The sequence below is a fragment of the Callithrix jacchus genome, chromosome 13, assembly GCF_049354715.1.
Source record: "Callithrix jacchus isolate 240 chromosome 13, calJac240_pri, whole genome shotgun sequence".
NCBI lineage: Eukaryota > Metazoa > Chordata > Mammalia > Primates > Cebidae > Callithrix > Callithrix jacchus.
The window spans coordinates 74,606,352-74,626,525 of record NC_133514.1 but is presented as its reverse complement, the minus strand read 5'-3'; the positions used below and the strand labels follow the sequence as shown (position 1 = coordinate 74,626,525).

At 38.2% G+C, this 20,174-nt stretch overlaps 1 protein-coding gene across 1 annotated transcript in view; it reads right to left on the bottom strand.

Moving 5' to 3' along the window:
• Positions 1–3,732: 3,732 nt before the first annotated feature.
• DSG3 (desmoglein 3) overlaps positions 3,733–20,174 on the bottom strand; it is a 29,968-nt gene continuing 13,526 nt past the window's right edge. The window contains exons 9-16 of the mRNA XM_002757148.6: positions 18,208–18,479; positions 17,413–17,552; positions 16,122–16,346; positions 13,505–13,765; positions 10,200–10,339; positions 9,822–9,885; positions 8,199–8,482; positions 3,733–6,460 (exon numbers count right to left, since the gene is read on the bottom strand). Coding sequence (XP_002757194.4) covers positions 5,834–6,460; positions 8,199–8,482; positions 9,822–9,885; positions 10,200–10,339; positions 13,505–13,765; positions 16,122–16,346; positions 17,413–17,552; positions 18,208–18,479 — 2,013 coding nt within the window. The 3' untranslated portion in view covers positions 3,733–5,833. The remainder of the gene's footprint in view (positions 6,461–8,198; positions 8,483–9,821; positions 9,886–10,199; positions 10,340–13,504; positions 13,766–16,121; positions 16,347–17,412; positions 17,553–18,207; positions 18,480–20,174) is intronic.

The window sequence follows — 20,174 nt, the reverse complement described above, 5'->3', positions numbered from 1 at the left end:
TTTTAAAGTTTAACTTTTGTTAATCATTAAAATATAGCATAGTTATTTTTGATTGATTAATTGATGGAATGAGATTTTTAAAATTTCTCTTAGCTCCTTCAGTAGTGGTGTTTTATTTTTTATTTTTTGGAATCTTTAATAGGTTTTCTTACCTTGACAACTCACTCTCTATATTCATGAACATCTCCTGACTTGTTCCTGTGGAGATACCCTTTTCTAGCCAGAGTTGGCAAAACAAGGCAATAGCATGCATTGGCTTGTTTGAGAGGCCCTGGTTGAGCCTTTGTTGCATAAAGTAGAAGGTCTGCTATTGTCTAGGTAGCATATGCCTTCATTCTAAGTTTGCCTCTTTGAAAGGATATTCAAAGACCAGCTCAAAGAGTACATTTCCAGGATCCAAGAGAATGTATGTAGAAAGAATGGCAAGTTAGAAAATCAACTTAGATATCAGATAGCTAGCAGCCACAAAATATGTTCTGAGGAAAAGTTCATAGCAATTTATAACAGCTGAGAAAAAGATTAAGGTTGATGTTGTCAGAAGTTACTAGACTAAGCATTTATTTATTGCATGCTTTTTATTAATTAAATGCTGGGGATGTCAGGCCTGGTTGAAGATAATTAAAGTCAGGTCAAATAAGGTTTTTTCACTATACCTTACCTAAAGAAATTTGGGTGAAAAATCTAGATGATTATTATTATTTTTTAAAATAATAAAGTGAGATAGCAGAATTCTTAAGTGCAGAAAGTTTGTGTCTGCAATGAGCCTATGCATTAGTGTCTGGTCCATAGATTTGATAATGGGAAGACTCTGCTTTAGCTATGCCACACCATGAGCTTACCTGAGGTAAGAGTGTGGGGGTGTGTGTGTTTTCTTTTGAGTTAGAACCATATAAATCTTATTGCCAATAGAAGTCAGTTGAACATGAGAAGACATGACTGAAGTTAATCTCATATGTTGTGTTTAAATACTCATTTTTGACTTAGTAACAGTGTCTCCTTGCAGGTTTGAAAATCATGTCATTATGCCATTTAAATAAATACAGGATTATCTGATTCTTTACTGCCTTATAATCAAGAAAGTTCTTTGCAATCCTTCTTTTGATTAAGAAAGAACATAAATACTTCTGCCTTCTGGGAAAATGAGGACATACACATTATTTCAATATCAACGTTTTGCTTATATTATCACCATTTGATTCTTGTGTTGTCACATAAAATTCACTGTTTGCTAACTTAATGATGAATTCAGCACACAGAAAACATCGGAGATGTTCTGAGGCATAAACGTGAACATATAGTGGTGCCATGTTCTTCAAGAGAATAAAAGTAGAAATGGAGCTGATTTCAAGGGGTAAACAATTTGTAGTTGTTAAAATATGTTCTTTTCCACAGGTCATGGAAACACTGAGCTGGAAGGACATGTTTAAGGTAATCATTTTAGCTCTAGATACATTTCATACAACCTCTTCAAATTGTGTTTTATCAAAGTAACTCTTAGGGAGTTTACTGAAAAAGAGTTTCCAAGTAGTTTTTTTTAGCACTTACGACATCAGTTGTAATTGTACAAAACTGCATTTTAATTTTGTGTTAAAATACAAAAATTGTAATTTAAATTCAGCTAAATATTTGTTTCAGCAGTTTAGGCTTTTGGCTCATTCTTATGGTTACTGATTGTGGAAGAGACCTGGTCACTGACCCCTGAAAGAAGAACCTCCACATGTACTTCAGAATAGCAGCAAATCATGTATTAGCATTCTCTCTTACTATGTCACTCTCTCTTCTCCCACACACACACATGCACACACACATATGCCGCCTACATTATATTACTTCTTTAATCTTTAAAATTACTTCTAGGCTTCTAATTCTTTTTATATTTTTCATTTTCTTTGTATTCTTTCTAATTTTTAATGTTCTATTCAAATCTTAGAGCTGCAAGTGAACAGATTTTTCTGAGAGTAATAGTTATTATTTCCGGGTAACTAACGATAAACTTTTACATTTGTGTCATGTACTGTGCAACCTTGAGAAAATTACTTTGCTTCTCTGAGTCTTTGTTTCCACGCCTGTAATCTAAGGATTACTCTAGAATTGAATTAGAGTATGTAGCTCTCTTGGCCACCTGGTAGCCCTCACCAACGTCTCTTTTCTTCTTCTGATAACTGCATCCATTTGTACTTGTTCTTCAGACATCATCCTCGAGTTTTAACTATATCTCTATTGGGTCTATTTTTTTTGTATTTACAAAAATGAATCAAACTGTGGAAGAAAAAGAAAGTAAAGACACCACCAGAGAATGGCTGATGTATTTGGCCATGGAGGGAATCTCAGTACACTCTGGACAGCAAAGCAGGAGTCTCAACGTTCATCATGGAAAACATGTGTGGCTTCTGGCCCCTGGGATTTAAATGATTGTTTGTCTTCTTGTCTTATCAATTATCCCTTTTACATAAAACCTTCTCAGACTATGTTATTGAAGGCTGTTAAACCATCTAATCTCTAATCCAGTATTCCTCTTTGTATACCCAGAAAAAGATATGAGACAACGTGAAAATGCAAGAATAAGGATTCTTAACTTTTACTCATTTCTGAATTGTTAGTTGCATTGAAACTAGTCAGTTGAATGTGTTCCCTTCACACTCTTACCTCATGTATGAAGGTCCTCAAGTTAAACTAAACCAATTTTGTCATTTGTGTTCCTTGAACTTTGGGGTTTTATCTACATGACTTTCATTTTCCTGGAATTGATTTGAAACATTTGAGTTAAGCCAACTACCAGTCTTCACTCAGTATTTGCTTTAATCCAGTTTTTTTCTCCCCATACTCCATCTCTAAGCCTCATTGTCCAGATTTAAGAAGGAGGAAGGTCAGCCAGAGGATAGTTCTGAAGGGCTGGAGGGACTTATTTTGTAGCATCTTTTAAAAGAAGGTATAAGGACTTTAGCATTTACAGAGAAGCAGTTCCACGTCTGGGGCCGATGGCTTCCACCAGTGACATGATACATATTTTTCATCAGGCTAGATCATAAACATTACCTTCTCTTTACTCCAATGTTTCTCTCCAAGTTATCTTAGAATGTCACAACTTTGGAATGTCACAATTATCTCTCAGTTACCTGAGAGACAGCTGCAACTTATAAAATAACAGTACATGACTTAAAGCATCCAGTTAGTAAAGTATTTCTGCCCTGACCTCATCCAGCACTCTCGCCTGCAATCTGTGCACCTGAAGTCACTCCAAATCTTGAGATATTTCCTTCCTGCCTGGAAGAGGCAGAAAAGCAATCAGCTAGAAAAAATAGCTAAAATACTAATAAAAATACATATGTAAGTCATTTTATATCAGGGGGTCTCCAACCCCACCCCACCCCCACGCCCAGCGGTACCAGTCCATCACCTCTTAGGAACCAGGCTATAGCAGGAGGTGAGCTGCAGCCAAGTGAGCAATGAGCTTGAGCTCTGCCTCCTGTCAGATCAGCAGTGGCATTAGATTCTCATAGGAGCACAAATCCTGCTGTGAACTGCGCATGTGGGGGATGTAGGTTGCCTGCTCCTTGTGAGAATCTAATGCCTGATAATCTGAGGTGGAACAGTTTCATCCTGAAACCATCCCTACCACCATCTCTGAAAAAATTGTCTTCCATCAAGCTGGTCCCTAGAGCCAGAAAGATTTGGGACTGCTGTTTTATAATCATATTTCTTAATAACTATTAATATAGAGAGTAGTTCAGCTTTTACTTATAAATGTATTGCCGGTTTTATTATAACAATGTTATACGGTTTATGGTTTAATACATATGGTTCAAAATTTATAATACATCAAGTAGTACAGTTTTAAAATTTTCTGCTTAAAACAAGTTTTGTGTACAAAATACAGTTACATTTTAAATGGCAAATCAATGTTTAAGTCATCCTAGACTATTATAGTTTTTGAAATTTAAAAACACATGTAATTTCAATTTCTCTCTTATATAACCTTTATTACTATAGAAGGATTTCCTCTGCAGTTTAACAATACAGCAAAATTCCCATTTCATGGTAGGTTGGGTTTTAAGATACAAGGTTAAAATGCTTTGAGGATCCTGAATATACCTTTGCACTTTATGGTTATTAATTTGACCCTCATGCATACACAGAGGCACAAGTCAACTGCATGTGTAATAGACCCCAGAGCGAGCCACTGTTGAGAAACAAGGGGAGCAGCAGGAAGAGCAGTGTGACCTCCTCAGGACTTACCCAGCAGCTGAACAGGCACATTGTTCTAGCTCCTCCCACCTAAGACAGGCACATTGGAAGCCTTGTTGCAGCAGCTCTCCTGTCTGTGGAAGTGCAGGCTGCCTGCACTTCTACAGCTGCTCTAGCACCTGTGTTCTGGTAGTCAGGGTCCAGGGAGAGGGAGAAGCAGCAGGGTGGGGGGTATTTAGGGGACCTCTTTCCTTTAGGACCACACCCTTGTAGGTGAAAACACAAACACTTGATTACTTTACATACCATTTGAAAAAACAAATTTAGGTTTTGAATATGGCACAAAAAATAAGAAAGGAAAATATAAAACTCTGTATTTTATATACACTAAGGAAAAATGGAAGTTGATAATGATCTTGTGCCCAGCTAAGACAATGTCAGTAAGCAGGTGAGGTAGGGTGCTTTCTATGGGCTAAAGGGTGAATATCTGGAATGACCAGAAATGACTCGAAGAGCTGGATTACTATCATGGTAGCATGCATGAAGTAATATATCTAAACCTTTGCTAACCTAACATTATTACCCTCAAGCCTTATTACCCTTAAGGCTTAAATGGCTGTAGCTATTCAATTTAAAAACAAGGTTTAAAAAAACAGAGGTTACTCATAATCCCCTTTCTGTATCCCTTTTTGGCTTGGAAATTATTTCGTCAACTACTTTTCTGAAATGCTGCTTATAATACATATTCACAGATTGCTCCATGTGTTATTCTAGTCATCGGCCCTTTTTGCATATAAAAAAGCCATGTTTTGTATTCCTACAAAATCTGCAGACATTGTTAACATAATATGTGTCACTATACGTCATATGTATGCTGCATCTACTCAGTGACATTTTAAAAATAAGGAGCTATTCTGAAGAATAACGCAGGATCTGTTATTGCGATGTGTGTAGGAAGGAGCTCAGTGTAAAATATTTTCTTTGGATAGATCCTTTCAAAGTGATTAAAACACACAAAATATTATTTATACTATACTAAACTTTCTTAAATGTTCTATGATATTTCTATTTCAAAGTTATCTTACTGTGGAATACGTGAAATATAGATGCAGCAAATTTAACGCATAAGCTTATACCCCTTAGCTTGAGCAAAAGACACACATATGGTCTCCCAGCACCAAGAAGATGGAAGAAATTCAACTACAACAATTTCCCTTGTTCCAAGCGGCTCCAAATGCTTTAGCAAATACCTTGTGAGATTCTTACATCATTATCAATGATATAAGAAAAGGCAACGGAGACAAGAATCAGCACTCCTGACTCCAGGCGCTTAATCCACTAAACCACACTGCATTTAAAAATGATAAACACCTTCTTTTGGCAGTGGAAAAATAGAAGCTTAAGAATGTTTAGGAAAATTTCCTGGCGAATATGATCTTAAGGATTTTGAAAAACTTTAGGATTTACTACAATTTGAATAGTGCTTGAGAATTAGCGTGACAACATACCACTTTTGGGGTATGAGTTGATGAGAGAAGCTGATAATTGCCAAATTATTAGCCCAATACAGTGAGCTTTGCTATGCTCTTTTGAGTAATTTAGTCCAAAGATCTAGATTTGGTCAGTGTGCTATTCCAGTTCATTCTGGTCATATTAGACTGGAGCAAGGATCTTCTGTACACAGCATAGTGCGTGACCCTCGTAGCTGTGTCGGTAGCTGTGTTGGGCCAGCTAGGTTGCCAGGAACACTGGAAATGGGACAGATCACTCTTTCTGTCACTATCACATTTTGCGTGAGAAGCGGATCAAAGCCTGCAGTGGAAGGTTGCACGAGGGAACCAGAAGCCGAGTAAGTCTCCGTTACCAAATAGTTACCATGCTGCAGAGGGTCAGGGATGGAAACAGCTGGTAGGACAGACCCAGAGGCAGACAAAGCAGAAGCTCCTTGACTTCCTGACAAAGTCTGGCACTTAACAAATCCTAGCTGCTGAACTTCTTTGGAATGGCCACAGGATTCAGTTCCATAACACCTGTCTTTAGAGGGTGGCTGAACTTGTTTGCCTTCATCATCAATACCAAGGCTTATCTCTGCAAGTTTTTTAAATTTGGGGCCAAGTGAGTCCAAGAAGCTGTCATCCAGGTCATCAGCAATAAAACTGCAACAACCCACGGAGCCCACGGGAGAACCAGTGGCATCTGCGCCTTCATTATCATAGATCAACAAGCAGTCATTTGCTTCCTGGCCATCGTCTTCCTCCGCACAGGCAAACACTTTCTAAGATGGAGAAAAAGTGGGAAAAAAAATAAATTTTAAGAAAGCTTCAATTGAGAAATACAATACTGTTTGTAGAACTTGTTTAGATTTTAAGTGTCCAAATTAGGTAATCCACAGAAGTAAAGGACACTGTCTATTAACAATCTTGTTCAAAAAATTATCTGGTGTTCAGATAATAGGATGGCTGACATTCCCTCAAAATTGGGCTAGAATGTTTGCTAGATTCTATAAACCTTGTAGGAGCCTGATCTGTGACTGATACACACATCCCAACTAGAAATATCCAAAGAATCGTATAGCAGACAGCTCCTCCCTTTCTCCCCTGGCCCCGTAATCTTTCTTCAAACACAGCGTCATCTTTTGTCTGCTTGGATACTAGGTCAGACCCCGGCACTTACCCGTATCGATACCAAACTCAATGTGAGATTCACTCTAACCATGCCTCTCTGCCCACTGATCTTTGGTTATCAAATGAGAGGCAAGCATCCTACCTTTCAAAGTCTTCTTCGTTTTCGTACTCATGTTCCTTTTCTGTTCTATGCTTCCTGACACGTCATTCCTCCCATCACTGACCTTCCCTCCTATTTCTTTTTCCTCCTTTTTGCGGGGGTCATTAATTCAGTGGTTCTTCAACTTTTTTAGACCCAGACTCTTTTGATAATGTGAATACTGTAACCCTCTCTCAGGAAAATATACACACAGGTATTTGATGATATAGGAAATACAAAATGAACTGCTTTGTATTTTTTTTTTTTGAGACAGAGTCTCGATTTTGTCACCCAGATTGGAGTGCAGTGGCTTGATCTTGGCTCACTGTAGCTTCTGCCTCCTGGGTTCAAGTGAGCCTCCTGCCTCAGCCTCCTGAGTAACTGGGACTATAGGCACCTGCCACCATACCCACTAATTTTTGTATTTTTAGTAAAGATGGGGTTTCACCATATTGGCCAGGCTGGTCTCGAACTCCTAACCTCGTGATCTGCCCACCTTGGACTCCCAAAGTGTTGGGATTGCAGATATATAATATTTTTTTTTTTGGAGATGGAGTCTCTCTCTGTCACCCAGGCTGGAGCGCAGTGGTGTGATCTCGGCTCACTGCAACCTCCACCTCCCAGGTTCAAGTGATTCTCCTGCCTCAGCCTCCCAAGTAACAGGGACTACAGGCATGTGCCACCACGCCTGGCTAATTTTCTGTGTTTTTAGTAGAGATGGGGTTTCACTGTGTTAGCTAGGATGGTCTCCATCTCTTGACCTTGTAAAGTGCTGGGATTACAGGTGTGAGCCACTGCCCCCAACTGAGCAGCTTTGTGTTTTTAAAGAAGATGCTGGAAAGTCTCACATAAAAGAGATTTGCTCTCAGTTGTTTGTCCAGTTGGAGGAATGAGATGCTGCTTGCTATATGCTCTCATGTTAAGGTTATCTACTCATTCTTCTTTTATTTTTAATTTGTTTATTTTACAGACAGGGTCTCACTCTGTCACCCAGGCTGGAGTGCAATGGCACCATCATAGCTCACTGCAGCCTCCACCTTCTGGGTGCAAGCAATCCTCCTGCCTCAGCTTCCTGAGTAGCTGCAGGTATGCACCACTATGCCTGGCTCCCATTCTTCTTTGACTCAGTTACCCAATTTTGACAGCCGCTTTAGGTTATCTGAGAACGGCAAAAGTGAAGTATTTAAACAAATAAAAAGATCTCTAATGTAAATAAGACAACAAAACCACACAATTTTTTACCAAATTACCTGGGAAAAGTAGGAGTCCAGAAAATTCATGTTTATTGCCCCTTCAGCATACTCCTTATAGGTTCCACCAGTGGAATGCCTCGTTCTCATGGTTCCAGACTGCCCCGAGGAACAGATGCCCAGTCCTGTGGCTGCTCCGAATCCTGCAGCAGCTGCTGACACTGTCCCTGCTGCAAAGCCTGTGGCACTTCCGGATCCGTTAGCTGCTCCAAGCTTAGTGGTCATTTCCATTCCTGAAGCGCCTTCCGCCACTGTCCCTCTGGCATATGTATTTGTACAAACTTCTAAAAACAAGGGCAAATATTCTGTAATATCTTACGTTGTTATTTGTTGCATTTTTATAAAACAGGTCTTGGGTGTCTATAAGGAAGTCACCATGTAAGCAAGTAAGTGGGAGAAAATACAATGATCTGACTAGAGGTGATAACATCCCACAGTGTGTCATGTAAGAGTCATAGAGGAGGGTGTACAAACAGGTGAAAAAGCTCTAAAAGTATACTAATTTTAAAAGTGTACAAAGAAACAAGACTTTCAATGACAACACCTAGAAATAGAAAAGATAGGATATTCAGTACACAGCTATGGGAAGCTTCTAATGCAATGCTTGTTTGTTTTCGTGAAAAAACAGTATAATTAAGCAGTCATATGGGCTCAATATGGAAAATATGTTTCCAAAGAGGAAACATACATAATGCAATCATGAAAATTATCATGTCTTGGTACCTAAAGAAAATTTAACAAATCACAACTATTTGTTACCTCTACATTATGCTTTAATGGAAAGCTATTTTTTCTAGATAATTCTTTATTTAGTTCTTGCCATGTAATTCAAATGGGAAAAACAGGTGAGGATTGAAGCATCTGGTAAAGGAAGACACCTATATATTTGGGGAAATCTCTTGCAGACTGTGCAGGATGGACACTTGAAAACAATCTAAGATGGAATTAAGCAAAATTTTAATATTAGGTGTTAAGTGCTATTGTTCTTTTAGTTCACTGAGTAGTTGTGGCACTCAGATAACATTAATGAAATCACCACTTGGTAAAATCAAAGAAATAAACAAATTCACCTGTATGACAACATAATTGATCATGTCCTATTATGACTGCATGCAGGAATTAGTAATTGAACTGAAATCAGGATGTTGTTAGTTCTGGGGAAGGATGAAGGGAAGAGGATCAAGGATGTGCACATGAGACTTTAACTGAGAATATGACCCATGTTTGGAATAGACAAAATTGGGTGGTGGATACATAGATGTTTGTCGTGTTTTCCTTTACATTTTTCATATGTGTGAAATCTTTCCTAAAGATGTTTCAATTAAAAAATTAGTAATTGATTGCCTGAGAACTATAATTCACTAAAGTTTGGAAAAAGTATAACAAATCTTTAGATATTGAGAATGGTGGCATCCATGGATAAATTAACTTGTTGAAGCCAGACATGTCAGGGAACTGACTAATATACAAATATTAAAACAGCTTTTTGCCATTTCAGTGGTAACAGCTCCTGACATGTGCACACAGATGCAAATTATGAAGAAGATAATTTTAAACACTTCTTATTTTTGAATATTTCTCACTTAACTCACCATTGCTTTCAAAAATTTGATGTCCACTTACCAGAACTTTCCATGAAATCAGCTCCATTGCCTGTTATAGGAGGCACACAAATATTTGTTATTTCCTGCAAAACATGAAAAATAAATGCATTTAAAAGTGACCCAAATTTCAGAGCAGTATCGTGAAATGTGACCATTTGCAAATGATAACGTTACAGGAACTACAGATTCGTGCAGGAATAACCATTTTTATGATTTGACATCTGAAGAATTTGAAGAGCTAAAATCCTAAAAACCTCCATCTATTCAGTACTGACTCTCAAACTGAAGGTCAAGAAATCTCTTATTTGTATATCCCTTTGCCTCTTTTCCTATCTCAGTATAAATCCAACATTTTCTCTATGCATTGAAATAAATAATTCATGAACTGGATGCTTACCTTGTCTTCAGGATGGGCTCCTTCGATTCCCCACTGATGAATTGTTCCTTCTGAGCCATCAGGAACTGGGATAAAACCACCTGTCACTCCCCCAGTAGAACCTCCCCCATAGTCACAGGTCAACAGCAGAAGAGGGGCCACTAGTAAAAAACAAAACAAAACATCAGAACACTTGACTCATTTAGGAACTATTTAACATGACAATTGTCAGAAATGTTACAAAGAAAATACAATATCTTAAACACTTGTAGAAAATTCCTAATGAAAACCAAAATTAGTTTCTACAAATAAAACTTGGTAAAGTAAACATACTAAAATTTCATGTGATTATGAAACTGAAGGAGACAGATCAGATCATTTCTCTTTTTTTGTATATTGTCTTAAAATAGGCACTGATGTATGAGGAAAGTGGCTGTTTGGCTCCTCAATCCTTCTCCTTAATACATTTTTATAATTATTGCCTTTATTTGCACCTGTCTGGGCTATGTATATTGCGTCAGGTGAATACACAGATGAATATATGACCCGAATGGTCCTGATTTTAGGTGGGAATGATAATGTTTTGGTAATCTAGTCTCTAATTATCTCTTAGTAAACAGTAATTAACCAGAAAACTCCCTTAGAACTAGGGCAAGAGCCTATAAATGGCTATCAATGCATTCTTAATTATCATTTAAGAATTTGAGATTGGAGGGGCTCTTCTGCCAGTGTAAATATCCTTCAGTGTACATCCTTGGCAATAAAGACTAATGTCATTCTCATGTTAGCTGACCAACAGAGAAACACTCATTCTTGAAAGCAGATGTTTCCCACACTGTTGTCAGTGGCCCCACTGCCACCTCTGGCCAGCCAAGGCCACCTGAATCCTAACGTTTCAACTCTCTTCACTTAGAGACAGCTCAGTGAGGGATTTAAGCACACAACCTCTGGAGTCAGATTCCAGGGTTTAAATTTTGTCTGTACCACTTAACAGCTGTGTAATGTTGGGCACGTGATATAATCTTTCTTTGCTCAGTAAACTCATTTATAAAATGGGGGAATAAATAGTATCTGCATCATAGGTTGTTTGAGGATTGAATTAATGTAGGTAAAGGCTCCACTCCTTATTACTATTGCATTAGGGTTTAAGTTTCAACATATGAATTTTTTTGGGGACACACACATTCAGATTATAGCAGTTAATCTCCCAATCCTGTCCAGGGGCCACTGTAACGCACCGCACACTTGTCCTTTCTTTTCCAGTCACAGCTCTAAATCTGACCTTCGTTATCTCTCTTGAACTCTTACAACACCTATTAATTGTCTTTCCTTTCTAATTTACAGTACCCACTGTTGCCAGGGTTGTCTTTCTAAAATACAAATATGATCAAATTAGTCCTTTATTTAAATACTTTTAGCAGCTTCTCTTTCTCATAGCATCAAGTACAAACACCACAGCATGTGTATGTAGCCCTTTCACATTACTTCCCATGCATTCTCTGCTCCTTCACTTTCCACAATTTCCCCATGCTCCTAAAACAGAAAATACTAAGTGTTTTCTGGCCTTGGCTGATGCTGTCGATTTTTGGAAACACTTTTCCAATTTTATACTGATTATATTCTAATCATTCTCCAAAAGGCTCAATTGAATGATTTCTCTATTCTGTGAAATCTTCTGTAATCACCCCTTTGTAGTAATTTCTATTATAGCTTTACCATGGTATGTTTTTCCCCCTATAGTTAGACATGCAAGAAAACCAAAATCAAGTTTCCTTTTCAGCTAGAGGTACTTAAAAATTTTGGGTTGTTAAACTTGATTAATATGATATTGAAAAACCGAACCTCTGAGGGTTAATTTCAGCTCTTAAACTAAATGATATATGGTAACTTTAGAACAGTAAATGCTTTTGGAGAATAAGGAAGGGAAAAATACAGCATATGTGGCAATTAGCTGTATCTATAGCAATTTATTTCTTTTTTAAAAAAAGAGACCTGAACAAATATGGCCAAACATTAAAACCTATTCAGTCCAAGTGATGGTTACACGCATAGTTGTCTACACATTTTCTCTACCTTTTGTGGTTTTAAAATATTTTATTAAAACAATTAATGAAGAGGTTAAAGTAGGATTGATAATCATACAAATTAATTTTTAACTCTAAAAGTCTGTGATTTTGCTTTTGTTATTGTTGTTTTAAGGAGCAGAGAGTTTAGTAGTCAATGAAGAAGGCAGAAGGATGAGGCTCCCCTGTACAGACAGAGGGAGGGGGGCTCCACAGCCGAAAGAGGGAGCTCCCAAGTCTGCGATTTTTATAATAAAGAAAGTAATCTGTGAATTTAGCAAGGATTTCTCTTGTTTACACAAGAATTTGTCAGGAAGTTCTTTTAAACAGAGATTTCTTATCAAAATACTATTTGATTCACAAGATTTTGATTCAAATACAACTTTTCAAATGGCCATCTATTGAATACATTTTACCTTTACTGAAAAAGGATACTTACGCATATTAGTCATATTAAATGTGAAGGTCTTAAAGTGGGTGCATATTCAGATGGTAATCTGTTTTGAGGAAATGCTAGATGAAGCAATAACTTCTCAGAACGTATACTATTTTAATGTGTATTATCAAGGTCAAAGCCTATGATACCCAATTATATTTCCCTAAGTTTATTTGACTCGTGTTCTCTTTTTATCTTAGAATCTCATGAGACGAAATGAATCCATATTTCTGAATTCTGAAGGCTGGAAAGTCCAATATCAAGGTGTCAGAATCTGACAAAGGCCTTTGAGCTTCATCATCCCGTGGTGGAAGGTGGAAGGACAAGAGCGCACGAGAGCAAGTCGGGGCTGAACTCACCCTTGTTACAACTCACTCTCATGGTGACAAACCCACTCCCATGGTAACGCTATTAATCCAGGCATGAGGACAGAGCCCTCGTGACTTCATTACCTCTTACAGGTCTCACCTGTAAGAGAACATCTTAGAAAGTGCCACAGTCATGGATAAAGCCATAATTTTGACCACAAACATTGCTAGCAGTGTGTAGAAAGTCTTCAGGATTTGCTGTTCTCTCAATTATCTTGTGCTGTGTTCTAAATGTCTGATATATATATATATATCTTGGGTTGTTATATGAATATAGATTGTTAGCAAGCATCATGTTACACATTTCAGATTCTTTCTGAAAATGCCATTTCCCCTTAGCTTTACCTATAAAACATCAGAGAATGTTCTTTCTCCATTGCACAGCTGAGCAGAGCAGCATGGAAGCCTTCACAAATGAGGGCACCCAGTCCAACAGAGAAGGAAACATTGGTTACTCACACAGCAGCAGCAGGAGACCGAGGAGCAGCAGGCCAATGGCAGCAGGCCCTAGCCTCCCTGGGAATGACCTGCCAACCCTGGTCCCAGGGTCTATGGTTGGGCTAAAAGTTCCACAGGTGCCTCTGTTGTCACACTGACAGACTTCCAGTGTCAAGCTGTCTGGCATGTCACAATGATTGTTCTGACTGTCTGTAAGTACCAGGGAGATGTGGTACACTCCAGGAGCTATCTGTTCCTGGGCTTTGAGGAGGGCCGAGGTACCTGTGGAGAAAGAATCATGCAAATCAACATTTAGGATGAGATGTCTGTTTCAATCTGTTTTGTGTTGCTATAACAGAATATCACAGTCTGAAATTCATAAAGAAAACATTTATTGCTCACAGTTATGAAGGCTGGGAAGTCCTTTGTCAGAATCTGACAAAGCCCTTTGAGTTCCATCATCCCATGGTGGAAGGTGGAAGGACAAGACAGCAAGAGAGCAAGTGGGGCTGAACTCACCCTTATTACAACTTACTGTAACAAACCTACGCCTGTAGCAATGCTGTTAATCCATGCATGAGGACAGAGCCCTCATAACTTCCTTACCTCTTACAGGTCTCACCTCTCAACACTGTTGCATTGAGGATTAAGTTTTCAACACATGAACTTTGGAGGACATATTCCAACCACAGCAGTATTATGCTTTTCCTACTTATTTTCGTTAGCAGCGTTGGATTTGCCAAAAATAGCAGGGTTAGTAATAGAGTGAGGCTGGAGCAGTGATGAGGGCTATAAGGGGTTCAAGTGGGTAAATCTGTGTACACCTGCCTCCTTGTCCTCTCTGTCCCAGGTAGGCCCATTGTTCTCCCCCAGGAAACTCAGTTCTATTCTGCTTTTCCCACTAAAGAAGATGGGTGACGTCCCATAAATGTCAGACTCACATAAATGTTAAGCCTCTTCTGGGGCTTAACCACTCTCTCTTGGTCTGCACCAGTTCTAGGACTTGTGTGGCCCGCTGAGTACATTCCTAACTCTGTGTTCTTATGTTTTACTCATCAAGACCTTCAACTTTGGCTGCTACTACCTCAACTGCTCTTCCCGGTTCTTAGCCCATGAGCTGCAGGTCTATGATACGGGATTTCCTTGTGGTGATGGCCTATTGCCTATCTGAGTCCTGAGCAGAGACTATTCTTTATCTCCTACTGCTAGGTTGCCCTTTTCTAAGTGGACCCCGCAACAGTTCTTGTAAGGTGCAGCATTGCATTCCTTGAATCCTTTTTGATCCCACCATACTCTTTGACATTGTGCCTTGCCCACCTCTCCAACCACTGCTGCCTTACCCAGCCACGCCTGGACAAGTGTGGCTTGTGCTACATACTGGCCCTCTCTGATCTTTCTTTGGCAGCCTCTTTATTGGCTGTGTATCTGGTAAACTCATTTGGAGCAAAATGCTACATGCAGAGTTTGGAGATAGATTTTTATGCCAGAATTGTGAGGCCCCAAAGGAAGATGACCACAGAGAACAAGATCTTTCTTGTAACTGTGGCAGTTGCTGCTACTTAGGACTAAGGGTCACCATCATGCACATTCATGAAAGTAAGCAAGGCTGGTTCAAGAAAAGAGCTAGGGGAAATTGAGTTTACAAAGGATTTGGTCTCACTGTCACTATAAAATCCAGAAAGGATGGAGGTTTTTATAAGTCTAATGTCTATTTCTGTGACACTTCTGGAAAGCACAGACAATGGACAATGAGTATGATAAAGGTTAGGAATGAGAAAGGATGAATTAGCTCCTCCCTGTTGGCTAATGGCTTTATAAATTTCAGTCCACTATGCTCTCAGGGTTCCTGACTAGTGACAGTGTAAGCGGTATTCCCTGTGAGCCTTGAGCAGGCTGACTTCTTCATGCTACGTGTCTGCTCATAGACTGCTCCATTAGAACAAGTTTGTATATTTAGTGTTTAGAAATCTAAACAGCTCTGTGATAAATAGATACCTGACTTTTTTTTTTTTTTTTGAGATGGAGTTTTCACTCTTGTTGCTCAGGCTGGAATGCAGTGGCACGATCTCGGCTAATTGCAACCTCCATCTTCTGGGTTCAAGTCAGACTTCTGCCTCAGGAGACTGACTGGGATTATAGGCTCATGCCACCACACCTAGCTAATTTTGGTATTTTTAATAGAGATGGGGTTTCACCATATTGGCCAGGCTGGTCTAGAACTCCTGACCTCAGGTGATCCTCCTGCTGTGGCCTCCCAAAGTACTGAGATTACAGGTGTGAGCCACCATGCCCCACCTAGCTGCTTGACTCTAATCTTTTTTTGGGTGCACTATGGAAGTAGAAATAAACAGATTTAAAATGTTAAAATATCAAATATAGAAATAAACAATTTAAAATGTTAAAATATCAAATGCACACTAAAAAGGATCCAAAATAAAATTTTAAATGGTGTTAACATCGTATCATTTCTTTTCTTTTCTGAAAAGAGAAATAATTCACAAGGCTACAACCACATCTTCATTGCAGAGAACTTCTCCAGTTACTTTTGGAAGGACCTGCTCTTAAATGATCTACTTTATCCTTCTGAAAATGTAAAGGAGCAGTTTGCATTTATAGAAGCAACTTTACTGTTTCTCACCATTGAGGGTTGTGATACTCCATACGGCAGGCAACTTTACAGGTTGATCTTCCAGTGAAAATGTATAGGGGCCAGTGTATCTATTATCTGGTATACTAGCAGAGACAACCACGGAAGGTGAGGAACTGCAAAGTTCATCTTTCTCGAGGATAGCTGTTGGACAATTGTCACTGAAACTGGGTACTTTAACATACACGGTGCCTGTAGAAGTTTTACCTGTGTATTCTGTAAGAATAACATTTTAGAGTTAAAGAAAGGTATAGGACACAGTTTTACAAAGGAGAATCTTTTACATTTCTCTTTTCTTCAGCCAACTGAGTGTGTCTTCTCAAGAAATACTATATTATTCTCAGAAGTAAAAAAAGTCATCCTATTTTGCATCTTGTAAAAAGCAAATGGAAATTTACAAAATAAGCTGATATCTCTAATTATAATTAATTGAAAATTAATTTAACATGCTTGAACCCAAGACCATGGTCAGATGATGAATTGATCAATTTCAAATGAAATCAGCATGAAAATAATAACTTTCTTAAATGGGTTGATTTCACTTGTAATCAATGTGCAAATGCTTGTTGCTTCTAAAGCACGCATTTTTTATTTGGAATAAAAAATTATATATTTTTATTACTCAAGATGTAAATGTTTGTTAAATAAAAATTTTAAATGCTGAAAATAAAAAAATAATGAAATAAAAATCTTTCTGTGGTGGCATTGTGAGTCATTTCTGTTGTTACCCTTACTTTTTTTCCTGTTTTCCCAAATGGCAATCTTTTTAGTATTTTTTTTTGGGGAGCGGTATATTGTTTATTACCTCGAACATAAATTAATTTTATACTTGGGGAAACACATACCACTCAATGAATATTATTTTAAAACATTTCAGAAGAGGAAATTGCATTGCTCAATGATATAAGTACATGAGGTCTCTATAGGTACCTCACAAAAGCACCTCACATTCAAGTTGAGTTGCCCCGATGGGCTTTGTCTATGAATCCTTATCCATTCCCTCAAACCCAGGAATTTCTGTTGATCAAAAAATTTCTGCCTCAACCACAGCAAACCATAGGGACCGAACACAGAATTTGCTGATTCAAACTCCACTGAGAAGTTGGAACTCTTAGTTTTCTCTCTGGGATTCAGCTGCCTCAGACTTGAAGCCCAATACTCCTAAGATAATTCTCTCTCTCTACTGGTAAAGATAATATGTTGAATAATCATAATCACCTATGCATAAAGAAGCATCAATTGCAGAAACATTTCTCTAAAATGATTTAAATATTTTTCTTACCATCTATGGCCAGAACCTCGGCTGTGATTGTTTTGTTAACTATGAAAGTAGAATCTCGATCCATATTTCTGACAAATTTGATTTGAGCAGTTTTTGAATCAATCATTAGGTAACCACCATCATTTCGTCCCATGACGTATCTGTTTTATAATACAAAAAAATACTTTTCTTTCAAATGTGGAATGTTACATATTTAATGAAAATGACTCATTTTATATTTAGTAGATTCATGTTTAATATACGTTGACATTGAAATATGTTTTTATAAAAAGCAACAGAAAATTAACAGAGCATGGGTGACTCATATTTCATAATTCTTAGGCATATATTATCTGAGTTTTCCAATTCTGCTGTGCCTAATAAAATAAAATTCCCGTGTCCTCACTCTGTATAACATAGCAATTATTTTGCATGTTGATGTTATATTTTAGGCATATATGTCTTTGTATGTGCTGATTTATATGATTAAAACATGTTCTCGTGGTGCACTTCTATCCCTTTGAAAGACTCAACTGTAAGTTTCCCTGAGACATGTTCCCAATTTCTGCTGGGAACTAAGGCATTCTTAGCTTGGTTCCCACTGTAATTTATGCTTATGTTATCTTTGCTTCTAGTACAGTTAGATGATCATCTAATGATTTAGCTAAATGTCACTTCTTGTGTTACCCAGTTTCTGGTTTTTATCAATGTTATATCTCTATTCTTGACACATAATAGTTTATGCATTACGTTGCGATAGCTTACAGATTAAAACCTCATCAAGAAATAAGATATTATAAATAAAAATAGACTTACTTGACATTTGACGCAGCTTTGCCAGTGTCCTCATCGATGGCTTGATATGTTCCCAGGATATAATCCACCAATCTTTTGCTACTTATGCCCTTTTGCACAGTAAATGTCTTGGAAGCAGGACGGAATGCAATTCCTTCTCTTACATTTATTACCTGAATTGTGACTGGGGTTGACTGAACTCGGTAGCGAGAGATTACTGACTGGTGAAATTCAGCTTTGTTTTTGACAGCAATACTAAGTTTCACGTTTTGTAATTGTTCATAATCTAGAGCCTGGAGAAAAAATAAAATTGGAAGGCAGTTTCACAAAAATAGACTCCTGCAACCCAGAAGATGACGACAACACACTATACAAGATGCTGTGAATGAATCCTTTTGTTTCTAGATAGCAAAACAGTTTGAGAAATTATTGTAATATTGAGATAGAGAAAGCTTTAGGATTCTTAACTCATGAGACCTCAATTTGGTAATATTTACAAAGCAGGGTACCTCTTTCAGACTAGCAAGACATCATCATAGTCTCTTTAGGCTATGAGGTGCAGTAGAAAGAACCCCAAAATTGCTATGGTAACATGGTTTGAATCCTGGTTCTGCTGCTTAATAGTTGTATGACTCAGGGTACAATATTCAGTTTCTCCGATCCTCAATTCTCCACTTCTAAACACAAAAAGCCTTACCTCATCAGGCCGTAATGAGGACTAAACAAATCAAGCCCCTAATACATTCTTATAACTGGCAGTTATGGTCATTCACAGAATCTTCACTGGATTTATGTGCAATGGTGTCTTTCCTGACTTTAAAAATTCCTAGGTGGGAAAGGCAAACTGTCTTCATGATCTTGGTTTGTAAATAGGCCCCTGCAAAGCAGTGAGTGGGTGGCCTAGCAACTTTTTGTAGACCCATTTTCAGAAGGTCTTGCATGAGAGCTATTTGTTTGACCCCCTTAGTGAGGTGGCCCAAATCAAGACCCGAGGAATCTCAGGATGGCTCTCCTTCATTCACAAGTAAATTTTTTTGAGAGTGATGAGATAAGAAAATGCTTATATTAGTTACATCTGTATATCACTAAAAATGATTCAGGTAAGAGATCTGGATTTACGTTTTAACATTGCAATGACTGGCTTTGTGTGCTCAAGCATTTTCCAGTGAAGTGGTAGCGAAAGATCTCTAATCAGGGAACTGTAATACAAGGAGTAAGAGGCAAAAGAGATGATAGGGGCTGGGTGCGGTGGCTCAAGCCTGTAATCCCAGCACTTTGGGAGGCCGAGGTGGATGGATCACTTGAAGTCAGGAGTTTGAGACCAGCCTGGCCAATATGGCAAAACCCCATTTCTACTAAAAATATAAAAATTAGCCAGGTGTGGTGTCACACACCTGTCATCCCAGCTACTCAGGAGGCTGAGGCAGGAGGATCACTGGAACCTGGGAGATGAAGGCTGCAGTGAGCCAAGATCACACTACTGCACTCCTGCCTGGGTGACAGAGTGAGACCCTGTCTCAAAAAAAAAAAAAAAAAAAAAAAAAATCAACAACAAAAAACCAAAACCAAACCAAACCAAAACAAAAACAAAGTGCTTACCAAGGAACGGGCCCAGGTCCCCCTCCCGGTTAAGGAGTCCGTCATAGCCAAGCATATTAAAAGTAAGCTTTACTCAATTATTTATCTTTTATTTTCCAGACTTTGCTTATACATTCCCATTTTCGAGGAAGAGTTGCAATTTTTTTTATTGACTATAGCTAATGCATGTAAAACACACTGACAAATTGGCAAGCCAAAATTCCATCTATTCTTATCTTATCCTAACTTCAGTCTGATTGTTGTGAATGAGAGTAAGTCAAGAAATGTGTTTTGCTTTCTTGTGCTTAAAGTATGCAGACCCATAATATTTTTCTATGTGCTTAAAGTATACATAGCACAATAGTGTGTTTGTGTTTACTATCGGAAGTTCAACAGCTTAGGAGGAGTTC